Below are 13,931 nucleotides of genomic sequence, written 5' to 3'. Positions count from 1 at the left end.
AAAATACTGACAAAAGCTCCAGCGTGGAAACATATGTGGCACGCGCAAAAGCGTCAAGCGCATCATTGATGCGCGGGATGGGATATGCGTCGGCTAGGGTGACCTTATTTAAGCGACGGAAATCAATGCAAAATCTCATAGAACCATCAGGTTGTCTTCATCAGCGCTACCGGAGCCCCCCCATGGACTATCAGTGACACCAGAAGAGCAGAGTTCCAACGCGTCATGATTAACAGGGTCCTATACATGAACGGGATGAGTGTCTGAGCTTCTGGAGGAAATGGTTACTGTCTCTGTGAAAACTGCCTGGACCTGTGTCGTCACCACCGTCTGCGCATTGGGTCGCAACAAAAAATAACCTGCCTGATGGTGTCTCCAGACAGCTGTCTGCGGTGTTCATTTTAATGGGCATTCAATTAAAACAATCAGTGCCCATCAAACATGGCACACAGTGAGTTTACCCAAGACCAGGGACCAATTTTTCCAAATCTCCCAGAGATAGGAGCCTCAATTGTGCTTATGATCCGCATACTGCCCCCATTGGCTGCAACATATCTTGCTTTATCCGGCTCAAATTGATAGCAGCCCTGAGGTAGCATCTCGAAAGTTAACATGGATATAATTGTCGCGGAGGCCCCCGTGTCCCGGGGCCGTCCATAAATGACGTCACGCGATTTTGGACGATTTTTTACCTTCCCGCCCTCGTCACACGGCGTCACAAAAAGTCAGACACCCCCTCAAATATGACGTCACAAAGCTCTTTCCCACCCCCCAAAAAACATGCTCCAAATCGCTTTAAACTATTGTCATTGTAGTGCGTATTTAATGTGGCGCTGCACTCTGATGTTGTAGGAGAAAACATGTATTAAAAAGTCTATTTTATTATGTAGAACGTGTTGTCTATATTGATTTAAAGTTGTGCATTTTGATGTGACGTCACATTTCTCAAACCCCCCCTCCCCTCCTCGTCACACATCGTCACAGATGTCTGATCCCCTCCCCAGGTGCATGACGTCATTTATGGACGGCCTTCTACGAGCACACACCCCCCGATACCCCCTTACCATGCCCGCCAGGACTGAAGTTCCCAACGCCGCTGCTACGACCCTCCCACTGTCTGGCAGTTTAGCCACTGAACAGGCTCGCCCCCTGATAGGTGGGATGACTGCGATGAGGGATCTACTGATCCTACACCTCTTGCGTGGTGTGTGCGGGGCCAAACTTAGTGGACTCCCCTCTAATGACCCGTTGTGCAAATGCATTCTAAGCAAGTCCCGCCGGGTGTCGGCGGCAGTCGCCTTCCGCATGTTGAGCGCACTCGTGGAGAATGGACCCTAGGGCGATGCTTCTGTTGTCCTGGCCTCGTTTCGACACCGTCGGGCCATATGTCCCACCTGGCCGCAACGGAAGCACGGAATTCCTCATCGGCGAACCATGGGAACTTGCTCCCGTCTCCCTGGTTTAGCGATTCATCTGGTTAACATCATCCCTCTGCGCCGACGCCAGCGCTCTAATAAGCCACCACCATTTCTCGCATCGACTCCCCGGGGGGGGGGGGGGGGGGGGGGGTTTCCCCATCTCGCTCAACCCTTGTGAAGCATTCTTCCCTGGTCGTTCATCTGCCATTACTGGTTGTCCAGCGCTCGCTGCTTGCTCCGCCACCTGCCCTACTATTCGGCACGCCTGCCACATGCTCTCTTAATGATTGGATGTGGTGGGCGACCCATAGGGAAGTAGGAGAGTCATCCTCCCCCGTTGGCAAGAAGACGTTGTTGCTGGTGTGCATACTCAAGTTGGTGATCGGCTACCGTGGAACCAGTGGCGTCCTCAACTGCCTTTGGGAAAGCCTCCCGTGCCATGGCCAGCAGCATTCCTCTAAAGACCAATCGCGATTCGGCAGCACCTAGTTAATGCTCCTCAAACTGCCGTTTAACAGATGAGGGTTCAACAATATCCGTCATCTCCTTGAGGGCTGCTTGCAGTCATCTTCTCATTTGCGATTCCCGTAAAAATAATGAGTGCTCCATCACCCAGGGCCGACGGTAGTGGTTCTAACGCCTCTCCATCCGACCATGCCAGCGCCTTTGCTGCTGCTTGAAGCCGTCTCACTAAGGCGCTCCAGTTTCCTCCATCTGCCAGGAACTTTTCTATTGTCGCTGCCAGCCAACGCAGCTGTCTTGCACCTCCACGCCGCTCCGCTGCCATGGAATCCTATAAGCCCGGGGCCCCCTGTTCTTTGAGGTGAGATGGGCTCTCTGTTAGCACTGGCTGCTGCTATAGAAGCTGCTGTTGTTTTTGAAACTTCTATTGCTGTGGTTGCTGCAGCTGTTGTTGGAACTGCTGCGGCTGCTGCAACTGCTGTTGATGGATAGGTAACAGTTGATCTGGCAAGGAAGGTTGATCTGGCATGGTTTCCCCAAGAACCGGCTGTGGGGTAGGCAGCCTTGGTCCCTCAGTTTCTAGCTCTGGTTCCACCGGTACTGGCTGCGGACTCATCCCTTCTCATTTGCTGTTGCAGTAACAATGTAACAGCATCCAACAGTCTCTCCAACTTCTCCACGTGGGACGGATTTCTTCGTGGCGTCTGTGTAACTCTTGTACGGATCTACTTTGCAGATCTTGTGTCACGTATTGGAGGTGGTGCTCGGGTTGAGCCTTCCTGAGGACCTGCCGTCCCAGGCTTTTTTCATCTCTTCCGCGCTGCCCCATACCACTCCATATTCCATTTCCACAGATCTCTCCGAGAGTCCCTCATATTTAGCAGGATCTGAATATGCAGTATCCCACCGCTGCCACCAAATGTAATGGACTCCAAAGGCGGTACTTCCTGGATAAAGTTTGTCCTCAACAATAACGTTCAATGCCCACCACCAGCCAACACAATTCCCTGCTTCCCTCTTCCAAGTTCCCCTCCACTCCCCCACTCCTCCCTTTCATACTCATCTCCCTCCCGCTCTTCAATCTCCGCCCATCCCTTCCTCCTATCCAATCCCTCTGCTCGCCTTCTAAGTGCCCAATGGAGCCCTTACCTTTTTCAAATATCCATCTTCTCACTCTTGAATACCTTCCAACCAATCACCATCTAGCAAGCCACATCATAGCTATCTGTATGCAGTAACGCCCCCCTCGTGAAAGTTATGGTATTAATAGCCATGTTACCCCCATGTCCTACAAATATGCTATCCAAGGATGTCTAACATCCTTACATGTGTAATGACAGTAGAGTCAACCTACGGTGTGGGTGGACTAGTGGCCACGGTAGGTAATGACAAGGCAGTCAGCCTGCAGTGCGAATGGACTAGTGGCCACGGGAGGAAATGTAAGGGGAATCATCTTGTAGTACGAATGGACTGGTGGCTATGGGAATGATCGAGAATAGGAGCGTTGCCAGGTGACAGAAGAGGACGGTAGAGTCTGCTGGTACAGCAAGCGTCTAGAATCAGCAAGAAGGTTATGGAATGGGGGCGTGGCCTCGGACCGTACATAAGGGAGATGCGGGGGAGACTCGGGGCTGTTGCAGTGGGGTCTCCGCCTGTTCAAGTGAACGTGTCTACAATAAAATAAACCATCTCAAGAAAGTGTGTCAAGTCGTCATTACACATATTTATACAAGTGACGAGTGTGTGCGCAAGTAGTCCGACTAGCTCAGGGGTTGGCAACCTGCAGCTCCAGAACTGCATGTGCCTCTTTAAGGACTGCTTTGTGATGTAATGTTCGTTTAACACGTAGTAATGTTCGTGTTGTCCGAGAGTCATTACATATGCATTACGGCTTTTGAAATTGAGTTTCGTACTAAATTCGAAAAAATGGCTCTTGTTATTTTGGTTGCCAACCCCTGGACTAGATACACCAACCAAACATACAGCGATGGCATAAAGCACGATATTTAATTCAACAGACAATGGGCACAGAAGCAGGCACACAGAAGGCATCACCAACATTGAGGTTCCACCAGCACAAGTGATGAAAGCACAACTGCGCAAGTGTCAATTTGTGGCGACAAGCGTGTGTGTTAGTGAGGGGTGTTGGGAGTGTAACTGAGTTTACACAGGATCGCTTAACGCACACACAAAACCGAATAGCTATTATGTATATTGAACTTATTTCCCATCGTACTTAGCTAACCGTGATAATTAGAGGTGCAGGGGAAGGACAACAAACTAAACACAAAAAGCAGTTCTAAAGAATTTAAAAGAGGCGACATTAATTATGGGCTGTAACGTTAATGCATTCTAATATACAAGAGTAGAACTCTATATTGTTCAGCGAGTGGAACTGTACCCAATCAGGGTTGGGGAGTGACAAACAGCTTAACATAAAGGACACTGAGTGGAATTCAACGAGATGTTAATAGCAGAAGTGAGGGCATTTCCATGGCTGCTCTATAACTGCAGCACACCTGCTTTCAAGGACAAAAAGAAAATCAGTCAGAACCCTGGTGTCAATGTTATTAAGTGTATTGGGTGAGAAAGAGGTATTTCTAATGGGTATTCAACTTAATTGGTGAATAAACCAGCTTTAAATCATTAGCTATTGTATATTACTTTCTAAGGATAATGAAACACAATCAAAAAGGAAATATGTTTTTAATATTTTGATGAGAGTGTCTAAATGTTAACAATGTGGGCTAAATGTTAATAATGTGGGCCAAATATCGGCCCAAACTATAAACACACACTACGTGACACCAAGTAACCCTAAGGTTAAGAAGTTTGTGGATGGTTGAATGGATTTACACAAAGCATGTGACATCCACTAAACGCACGTCTAAAATCCAGTGTGAATCCAGCCTAAGAGTAAGAGAGGGCGAATGTGTATAATTGGCGCATGCGAGTATGTGTTGGTATGTAGGCAAGTGTGTGTTTATGTTGGTGATATTGTATTGATGGGCAACAGTACGCATTGGTAAATGTATATTCATTGGTGACTAAGTGGTTGAGTGACAGTGTTGGCAACTTTATTTCAGTGACTGTTGGTTCTTACGTGTGTACGTTAAGACTGTTGGTGTCGAAGTGTAAGTGTAGAACTTGTGAGAGTTGGCTGTTGCCATGTGGGGCTTGTGTGGTTGAGTGTTGGTGCATGCGAGTGATGGTGTATGCGTTCGTCAGTGTTGTATGTTAGTTAAAGTGAACGTTGCTGTATGTGTTGATTAGTGTTGGTGTATGTGAATTACGGTATATTCAAGATATACGGCTGAAAGCTAAAGTACGTAAGTGTTCATGTATGTGTTGTTGTGCGAGTGGTGGTGAATGTTAGTGTGTTGGTGTATTTGAGTGCGAGTGATGGTGTGCGTCTTGGTAGTATATTGGAGCTTTGGCATATGTGACGGTGATGATTAGTGTTATTGCGTGTGAGTGTACAAGTGTGAGTGTTCACAAACATGTCTCAGCACCAGTGCCAACCCCGTCAACAGCTCAAGCACGTCTACACTCTGCAAAAAAAAACCATACCAAGTATGCGAAGCAATGGACGCCATCTCCTGATAATAACAATCCCCATCAGCTGGGAAAACATGTGCAGACCAAGACAATATACTACACATCGAATCAAGGCAAAATAACGCACATCAGATTCACAGTGAGGTGAAGGGCTACCAGACAGCAGTCATGGGGCAAGCCCCAACCCTTTGCAAACCCCCATGGAAAGCATTCAACCACTTTCATAATTAAAACATTCTCCCCTGGTTAAAGGAATGTGTTTACCACTGTTAAATAAAGGAATGCACTCACTGGTTGAATAATGGAATGTCCTGATTGTTTAAATAAAGGTGTACCGACACTTGCATAAATACAGGAATGCTCTCCCGTGGGTCCACATGGCAATACATAGGTGAGAAACACCCCCTCTGGAGGAGATGGAATATATTATTGCAGAGTGTTCCCAAAAATCTGTTTTTCTCTGCCCTATCTTCTCACCCATATATTCACCAACCGACAGTTCTCTTACCAAAAGCGTGAACTCTAGGTTGGATAGTGCAGATTGTCCTTCGGGAATGACGTTTTAACTTACTACAGACAAAGCTCCCCCAAAATTATAAATCATTAACATTCAAACTACTATATATAACCTGAAGTAAACATTTTTTATAACTATTAAACTTTTTATTTTACCAGGTAAAGCCCAATGAGCTATATAGCTATTTTTCAGAAGCGACCTGGCCACAAATGATAGCTCAACGAAACGGCTTATCATGTCAAAATTTCTAGCAGCAAAATACTCTAAACGCATGTTTCTAAATCTGGAGGGAATAAACGGAGGACTTGGAGAAAAATTCATGCCACCACGGGGAGAACATGCAAATTCCAAATATACAGGTGTCAGGGTCGGGATCGAACCCACGCCCTCCTACAAACCAGGTGAGGGGGAGTTATCTCACCACCGTGGTGCCCCAAACAAGTAAGCAGTCCTAGCAGGAGTGGAATGATTCACTTCCATAAACTACTGGCGAGTAGACAAGTTGTCACAATTGAGGGTCATGATTTACTTGAATAAATGGTTCTTGTTTAAACATCACAATTAACGATAGTCTCTTAACGGCTGCAGAATTGACATGAAATAAATGACCAATTGCAGAAAAGTATTCGTATACTCGCGAGTTGATGCTTATACATTATGAGAATTTACAATCTAGATTTGAAGTTTTCGTGACTGCAGGGATCCATACTCTTGGGTTCTTTCGGTAAAGTCACGTAGTAAGTATAAGACGGACGCTTGTGTTGCGCCCGAAACGTCGTGATTATTTTTTTTATATACCTACGTGACTTTACCGAAATAATTTACATTAATTGATTAACTGATGTATTGTTACATGCCTACAGGTCTAGATCTATACCATGAATTTCATAATGCATGCTACAACCATTGCTCTTTTTAAACATGCGTTTAATTCTTTGGCTTATAAATATTAAGGCACTTTGACTTAAAGCGAAAGCAAAGTAAAGCAATTCATATTTAATGGGAACCCCCAATGGCTGGAGCTCACACATTTCTCATTGGAAAAAAGCTATTCAGCGGTTTTAAAGAAGCAATGTACCAGCTCAACTGCTACTAACCGGTGGCAATGTGATGCACAGCATGTAATGTTACAAAACAAAACACGAAAAAAAGGCACTTAAAAGTATTAATCTCTGAAGAGGCTCAAAGTGGCCAGGTCCTGACACAGTCATTAAGTAACAAAAAATAGAAACAAAAAGCATACATTCTGCGATAACTCCTCGGACTCCCAATGGCACTGGAGTGAAACATGGTATGTTTCGATGACAATGCACTGCCATAACGTTCATCTTATTTTTTTTTATAACACTTTCAGTCACTGTACTCATGCAAACAAGAAGTCCACGGTAGTAGGAGCCTACTGTAATTGTCAACTATAAACTGCGTGAGATTTTTTTAAAGACATTGTCTCTCAATCAGCAAATAATTAAGTATAAAAGTTAATCCATGCTTTGACTCAATTGCAACAATTGAGGTTATAATGGCCTTACGTGTTTCTCAACTCAAGTTTCATGCTTTTTATTCACATGTGAAATAAACCATTAAACCAAATTAATTGAGACATGTAGACTCAGGTTATTTCAGAAGGTGAAGAAGCATTTGCACATACATATCATGAGCTTACAGGTAAATATTACGTTGCCAAATGATTTAAGAATCGATATTTTTTTTGCCACTGCCTGCAGTCCATGTGGGATCGAGGGTGGTTGCAAGGTTTATTTGAATAAATTACATATAACATGCAATATCAGCCCTTTCTCAATCCAGTGCCTAAGGCCGTAACACCCCGTTTCAATTATAGGGCAAATTTCGCTATTATTCACCACACTAGTCACTGGGAGTTGATTAAGGGTGGGGGGCACAGGACCAGTTCAGATATCACTCACCACTGAAGGCAGCTATGGCCAGAAATGTAACTCTAGTTACTGGGTTGATGGCATAGTGCTCTTAACGGCTCCGCTTCCACAGACAACATATAGGATAAAAAAAAAGATCGATTCTTTGATACACAATTCTATGACCACGATCATAAGAATCAATATCAATAAATCAATGCATTATTACATGCCTAACATAGATATTATAGTGCATACATTCAGTAAATAACCAGCAACATGGCAATAACAGTGACTGTTATGATGAACCATAATTGGCGACAAACATAAATGTTACGACAGTGATGAAGTATATTCTTAGTTTTATATATATTTTATTATTTTATTGTTTTCCTTCAACGTGACTTTACCGAAAGAACTAAGAATATGAATTACTGCAGTCACGAAAGCTTTAAATCAAAATTTAGTGATGAAGTAGTTCTTGTGCTGACTGGGGTACTGCACTGAGCCTACCTCAGGTCACACTTGTCACCGACTGGCCGGTCTTCACCAAGCCATTCTTTCACGACTACTTGGTTGCTCAAATACAGTGAACACTCCATTGTCCATGGGCCATCTATCTTGGTTGCGGACTAGCCGTGCTTGCAAAAAAAGAAATAAAATATCTTTATATGCACTTGTTGGTTTGTGAGCAGTTGCTCACTTATTGAGAGTCAGCGACTCAGTGTCCACGTGACCAAAAACACGTTGGCATGCAAATCGATTGCTTTAGTAAGCAACAAACACACTACGCTTTTGACGCCTTCATTCTCATTACAAGCTGATAAACAATAAATATGTTGTTATGGCCTAATTTAAATATATTTTCCATTATCTGTCTTTTTGTTTTATCCAGGGAACCCCTCTCCCCTCAATATCCCAGATGATCGAGTTATAGTGCCAGTGTGATGACAGAGCAACACACACCAGTGATACAGCCGGAGGGAAATGCATAGTTGAGTTTTCACTGTTGTTACCCTGTGCCAGTCATGTGTACACTGGGCTTCAGCCTTTCTTAGTAAACTTTGTCAATGAAATACGTTTTTATTTGTATAAAATCTATTCATTTGTTATTCAATTGTCAGCCTAGATGCCGGTTTGTGACAGCATTGTCATCAATCGTGTTCAAATCTGTAAATTAAGAAATAAATGCATAGGCTGATATAAATGCAGTTTCCACCAAAAAATATCAGTGACAACATTAAAATGATACCTTTCAACAAGTGAATGAGGCCCTAAACAAGCAACACTACATTTGTATTTATTTACGTGCGATGGCACAGAGGCCTCAGATGCTCGCCTTCTTGAAGATGCGCGTGATTTTTGAGGCACGGCTCTTCTTGGTGACCGGAGCTCCAGCAGCAACCGCAGCCGCAGTGGGCGAAGACCTCATCGCATGGCTGCCTGGACTGTTCGCCCCTCCCCTTCTCAGACTTCCACTGGTACCACCGCCACTGGTGTCGCTCTCACTCGAGTCTTCGGGGCCCGAAGGACTGTGGCCAGGGCCCGATGGGACCTGTCCTGTCGGTGATTGGGAGATGCAGCCTAGGGGGGCAGATGATATGGAGCCCAGTGACTCCATGCTGGTTCCCTGCCTAAGAGGGAAAACGGAAGAGAGGAAAGGGAGCATACAACGGGTTGTGGGAGATAGCGAGGATAGGGAAGGATTGGAAAACGAGCAAATAATGAGGAGAGGAGAGAGAGGTGTTGCAGCAGCATAAGAGTGAGCGTGAATGGCAAGAGATGGAACAGGGTAAAGAGATGGAGAGAAAAAGAGGGAGAGGTTGGGATAGATATAAAAAATAGATTCAGAGATGCAGGACAGACAAACACGAACTTAGTACAGTGTCACCAAAATTATGTTACTGTAGTTAAACAAATGTAACCCGATAATTCAAGTACCATATATAATCTGAATGCATTTGGTAGCGATTAATTCACTGCTTGCATTTCATTTTAAATGGTAATAACGACCTAAATACCTATTCAAGTGCCAATTTACTAAAGCAAATGTATGTGGCAATTACAAATCAGTATTCACAAATGCCTTCCATTGGTGCTATGCAGTGGAAGGACGAGGCGATTCCTACAGGAGGGGGTTTCAAATATGGTGATAGATCCCTCGTGGGTGTCCTGCACTCGTTGGTGTTGCCCTGGCTGCTGCGGCTGTCCCTGGAGCTCGTGCTGTTGTTGTTGGTGCTGAGTCCTGGTTGCTTTGTCCCAGGCGCTGCAAAGGTGTAACTCTCTTCTCTATCCCATGTTTCCCTGCTCTCACATTGGCCTCTCCACCAGCCTTCTACCCTCAAGCATTGTTTTGCCCTTCATTCGTTTAAAGCGTCTTAAAATGCGCTTGCATTGAGACACGATATAAAATTATTTCCTGTTGCTGTTTTTGTTATAATTTTCTTAGTATTTTTATCACACAATTGTTTTTGTGCAGTCAACAGCAACTGGGTTGGGACTGTCATAATCAAAACATAGTTGAACCTGGTTTCACCACATGTGGCTGATAAGAGCTTAATATTTGACCCTAAGATATCAGTGATGCCGACTTGGTGCCCCAACAAGGTGATTATGAGCTAACAGTTTTAGACACCCAGCCTGATAATTAAAACATAATTTTTTAAGTGATGCTGGCTGATTGCCTATAACAACCCCAAGGTTGCCCATGGGCTTATATGAATGCACAGTTTGTTCATTAAAGTTCACCAAATTTTCCTACCGCACGTAGCCTGCAGTGAAAGCCACTTTGGGCTTGTGGAGATGCCCCGCCAAAGGGAGAGGGTCATGTGACACGGTCCTTGACCAATCTGATTGCGGCAGGTGGGCAAAACGTGCTCGCAGTGCCGCAGGAGCCATATCATTGGCCACCGAGCGGGTCACGTGACTCTTGGAGGGGAGTTGATTAGCCGACTGGGATGATGGGAGAGACAAGGAAGACGAGGATGGGCGCGAGGATAAGACAGGCATGGAGGCCGAGGCTGGGATTTCGTCTGTGGGGACAGGGGGAGGGAGGGAGGGAGGGAAATGAAGATGCATAATGATGGGAGGAGGAGACAGGAAGATGGGTGGAGATTGTGCCATTACAATCTCCATCCATATACCTGTGTCTTCCTCCCCAAGTCCCAGTCCCTTTGTCCATGTGTTCCCTCTAGTGTTGGCATTTATTCAGTCTTCTTTTGTATCCTTAGGTCTCCTTCAAATGTAATGTATGCCCTCCCATTTTCCTGTGTCTCATCCTGTGTCACCATGTGCCCATGAATGCATTGTATGTTGCCTCCCATATCCCATGTGTCCTCCCGGGTCCTGTGTGTCTTTATATACCTTTACATTTCTTGCTATGTCCCTGTGAATTCTCCTGCATTCTGTCTGTCTACCCTACACATGCTCTCACACCGTCAGCCATAGGATTTCAGGCAACCCTTTGTGTGGTTGACCCACTCCCATGGCCCTGGTCTCTCCCTGTGTCCCCATGCCTCATATAACTGTACTATCTCCCAGGTACTCGTCTGCAAGACAGGTGTGACCCCATGTCCCACGTCTCTCCCCATTCCCCATGTCTTCCCCCCGTGTCTTGTGTCTCTCCCCGTGTCCCATCTCTCCGTACCGTCTCCCTGGCGCCCCTCTATCAGGCGGACCTGCAGGGCGTTGAGGCCTGGGTTCTGGACAATACTGAAGCCGCACACTCTCTCTATTTCCTGCCAGCGATGGAGCCGCTCACGCAGGCTGTTGGTCACGTCATACAGCGCCTGCCTGGACATTCACCCACCACAACAACACAATAAAATTAAAACTTCATAGCAAAACAACACCGTAAGATGGCAAAAGACTACACAAAGAACCTACAAGTAACACAACACTCCATATAATACAGCATGACATAACACAACACACGATACAGTGTAACATAATACACTACATAACTACACAGCACGAAATATTACAACATATCACACAACAGGACGTGCTACAGCCCAACCAACTCCAACCCATGAGATTATACCACACAACATGAGGGTGGAAGTGATGCGGTGAACGATAGGGTGTAATGGGGTGAGTGAGGGGGAGAGGTCGTACTTAGCAGTGAGGATCTTGTGATCGACCTCGTCGAGGGAGGCGCTGTGAGCGATGTAGAATGCGCCCAGCACTGAGCTGCGCTTTCGCTGTACCTTCTCGGCCTGCATGGGCACCCGCAAACACATGCACACTTAAAATTCCGCACACAGACAAAACCATTGCACACACGTACACCCACACGCACCAATGCATGCCCGAGGCCATATGTGAGAGCTTCATAGCTCATTGGATTCCTCCAGTCTAAATAAAGATTGTGATCCTGATTCTAAGCTGGTGAGCGTATGCATGCGTGCGTGCTCGTGAGTGTGTACTCGCATGAGTGAATGCCGCTTGGTGTATATCAGTGAGTATATCAGGGTGTAGGCAAAAACAACATTATTATGTGTTAATGAGCAAATGAGAGAAAGATGCTAAAGACTGTCCGGCATGGCGTGGGCTTGTTGCGGCCTTATGCTCCACAGGGATCGAAAAGGAGTAAGCAAGTAAGTAATGAGCATATGCTGTTGAGTGTTCAATATCAGTGAGCGTGATGTGTGCTGGAGAATGCATTATTTGGCTCATGTTGTCATGCTGCAGTGATTGTTTTTGTAAACAGGTTGGGCTGCCATTGCATGTTAGTGAATCCACTGTGGGAATGTTAGTGAGTGCGTGCGTTCGTGAGCAAGAGGACATGTAAGTGTGTGGATGTCCGTGTGTACATATGTATAGGTCGACTCAGTCTCAAATGAGTACCTGGTGCGGTGTACTGGGGAAACAAAGGCAACCGGGTGTGGTGTTGGCCACCCATCCCCTTGTGTGCCGTGCTGGTGTTCATAGGTACTCACTAAGGGCACTTACAGTCTGTTAAGGCTATATGGGGGATCTTTGTCTTTGTATGTGTTTGTGTGTGTGGTTCAGTGCGTAAAGAATCAGCAATGGATTGACAAGGCGGCTGGGCATGGTGTTGACCACCACCCCCTTGTGTGCTGTGCCAGCCTTCATAGGTGCTTTCTAACAGCACTTCCCATAACAGTCTGTTAAGGACTACATGTGGGATCTTTGTCTTTGTTAGTGTAGCAGCAGAAGTGCGATGTCTAGCGCACTGTGCTACGAACTTTGAGACCCGTGTTCAATTTGAACTCACGGTCAACATCCGTGAACCAATCCTCGGCCTGCTCCAGATTGATTCAACTTTAAATGAGTGCCTGGTGCAGTGTGCGAGCACTAGGGAGATGACCACGGCAACCTGGCATGGTCCTGGTCACACCACCCCCTTGTGCGCCATGCGGGGCTGCTAACAGCACTTTCCCCCACAGTCTGTGTGTCTAAACAGAGGCTTTAGACTTTACTCTTTGGTTCTTTCAGTAAAGTCACGTAGAAATTAAATAAAATAATAATAGAATACGACGTTTCGAATGCAACACAAGCAAACATCATCAGGTACAAATAAATGAGAAAACAAACATATCCAACCAGGCTATGTGTTAACTGTGTGCTAACCGACTCTGTGTTGCATTGCATTACACTTCCTAATTTTACAAAATTTGCTTTCTACCGTGCTTGTTCCGTGCTTGTTTATAAGTCAATTCTCTCCTCCGGCCGCTATGGGCAGGAATTCCACACAACGCTCTGTGCTTATATGTTTAGAAGTCCAGTGTCCAACTCGTCCGTCCGCCATGGGCAGGAATTCCACACAACTCCCCCTCTGCCAACCCCCCCCCCCCCCCCCGTCTCTCCCAATTTAAGGCCTCGATACAGAGACGTTGTCTTTCTGTGTGCCTATGTGTCTGTCTCTCTCTGTTTGTATCTGTGTGAGTCTCTCTCTGCTTGTGTGTCTGTCTGTGTGTCTCCGTGTCTATGTTTTGTCTCCCTCTAAAATTTAGCAATCTTTGGAAGAATGTAATCAACCAGGTGGGGTGTTGACTGTTGTGTTGGCCGACTCTCTGTGTTGTATTGCATTTTAGTTCCAAGTTTACGATGTTTGTTTTCTCATTCATTTGTACCTGA

General features: G+C 45.7%; 1 protein-coding gene across 4 annotated transcripts in view; it reads right to left on the bottom strand.

The window, feature by feature from the left end:
- Positions 1-3,868: 3,868 nt before the first annotated feature.
- LOC116954261 (stromal interaction molecule 1-like) overlaps positions 3,869-13,931 on the bottom strand; it is a 34,892-nt gene continuing 24,829 nt past the window's right edge. For 3 of the 4 annotated variants that reach the window (XM_076074330.1, XM_076074333.1, XM_076074325.1), the window contains 4 exons: positions 11,946-12,046; positions 11,476-11,621; positions 10,591-10,861; positions 3,869-9,463 (listed from right to left, as the gene is read on the bottom strand). In XM_076074330.1, coding sequence (XP_075930445.1) covers positions 9,157-9,463; positions 10,591-10,861; positions 11,476-11,621; positions 11,946-12,046 — 825 coding nt within the window. In that variant the 3' untranslated portion in view covers positions 3,869-9,156. The remainder of the gene's footprint in view (positions 9,464-10,590; positions 10,862-11,475; positions 11,622-11,945; positions 12,047-13,931) is intronic. The other variant, XM_032974867.2, reaches the window with a different exon arrangement.

The sequence above is a fragment of the Petromyzon marinus genome, chromosome 3 (genome assembly GCF_048934315.1).
Source record: "Petromyzon marinus isolate PM22_M1 ecotype Great Lakes invasive population chromosome 3, UKy_Petmar_22M1.pri1.0, whole genome shotgun sequence".
Classification (NCBI taxonomy): Eukaryota; Metazoa; Chordata; class Hyperoartia; order Petromyzontiformes; family Petromyzontidae; genus Petromyzon; species Petromyzon marinus.
The sequence above is the reverse complement of the archived record's forward strand: the minus strand, read 5'-3'. Positions and strand labels throughout refer to the sequence as shown.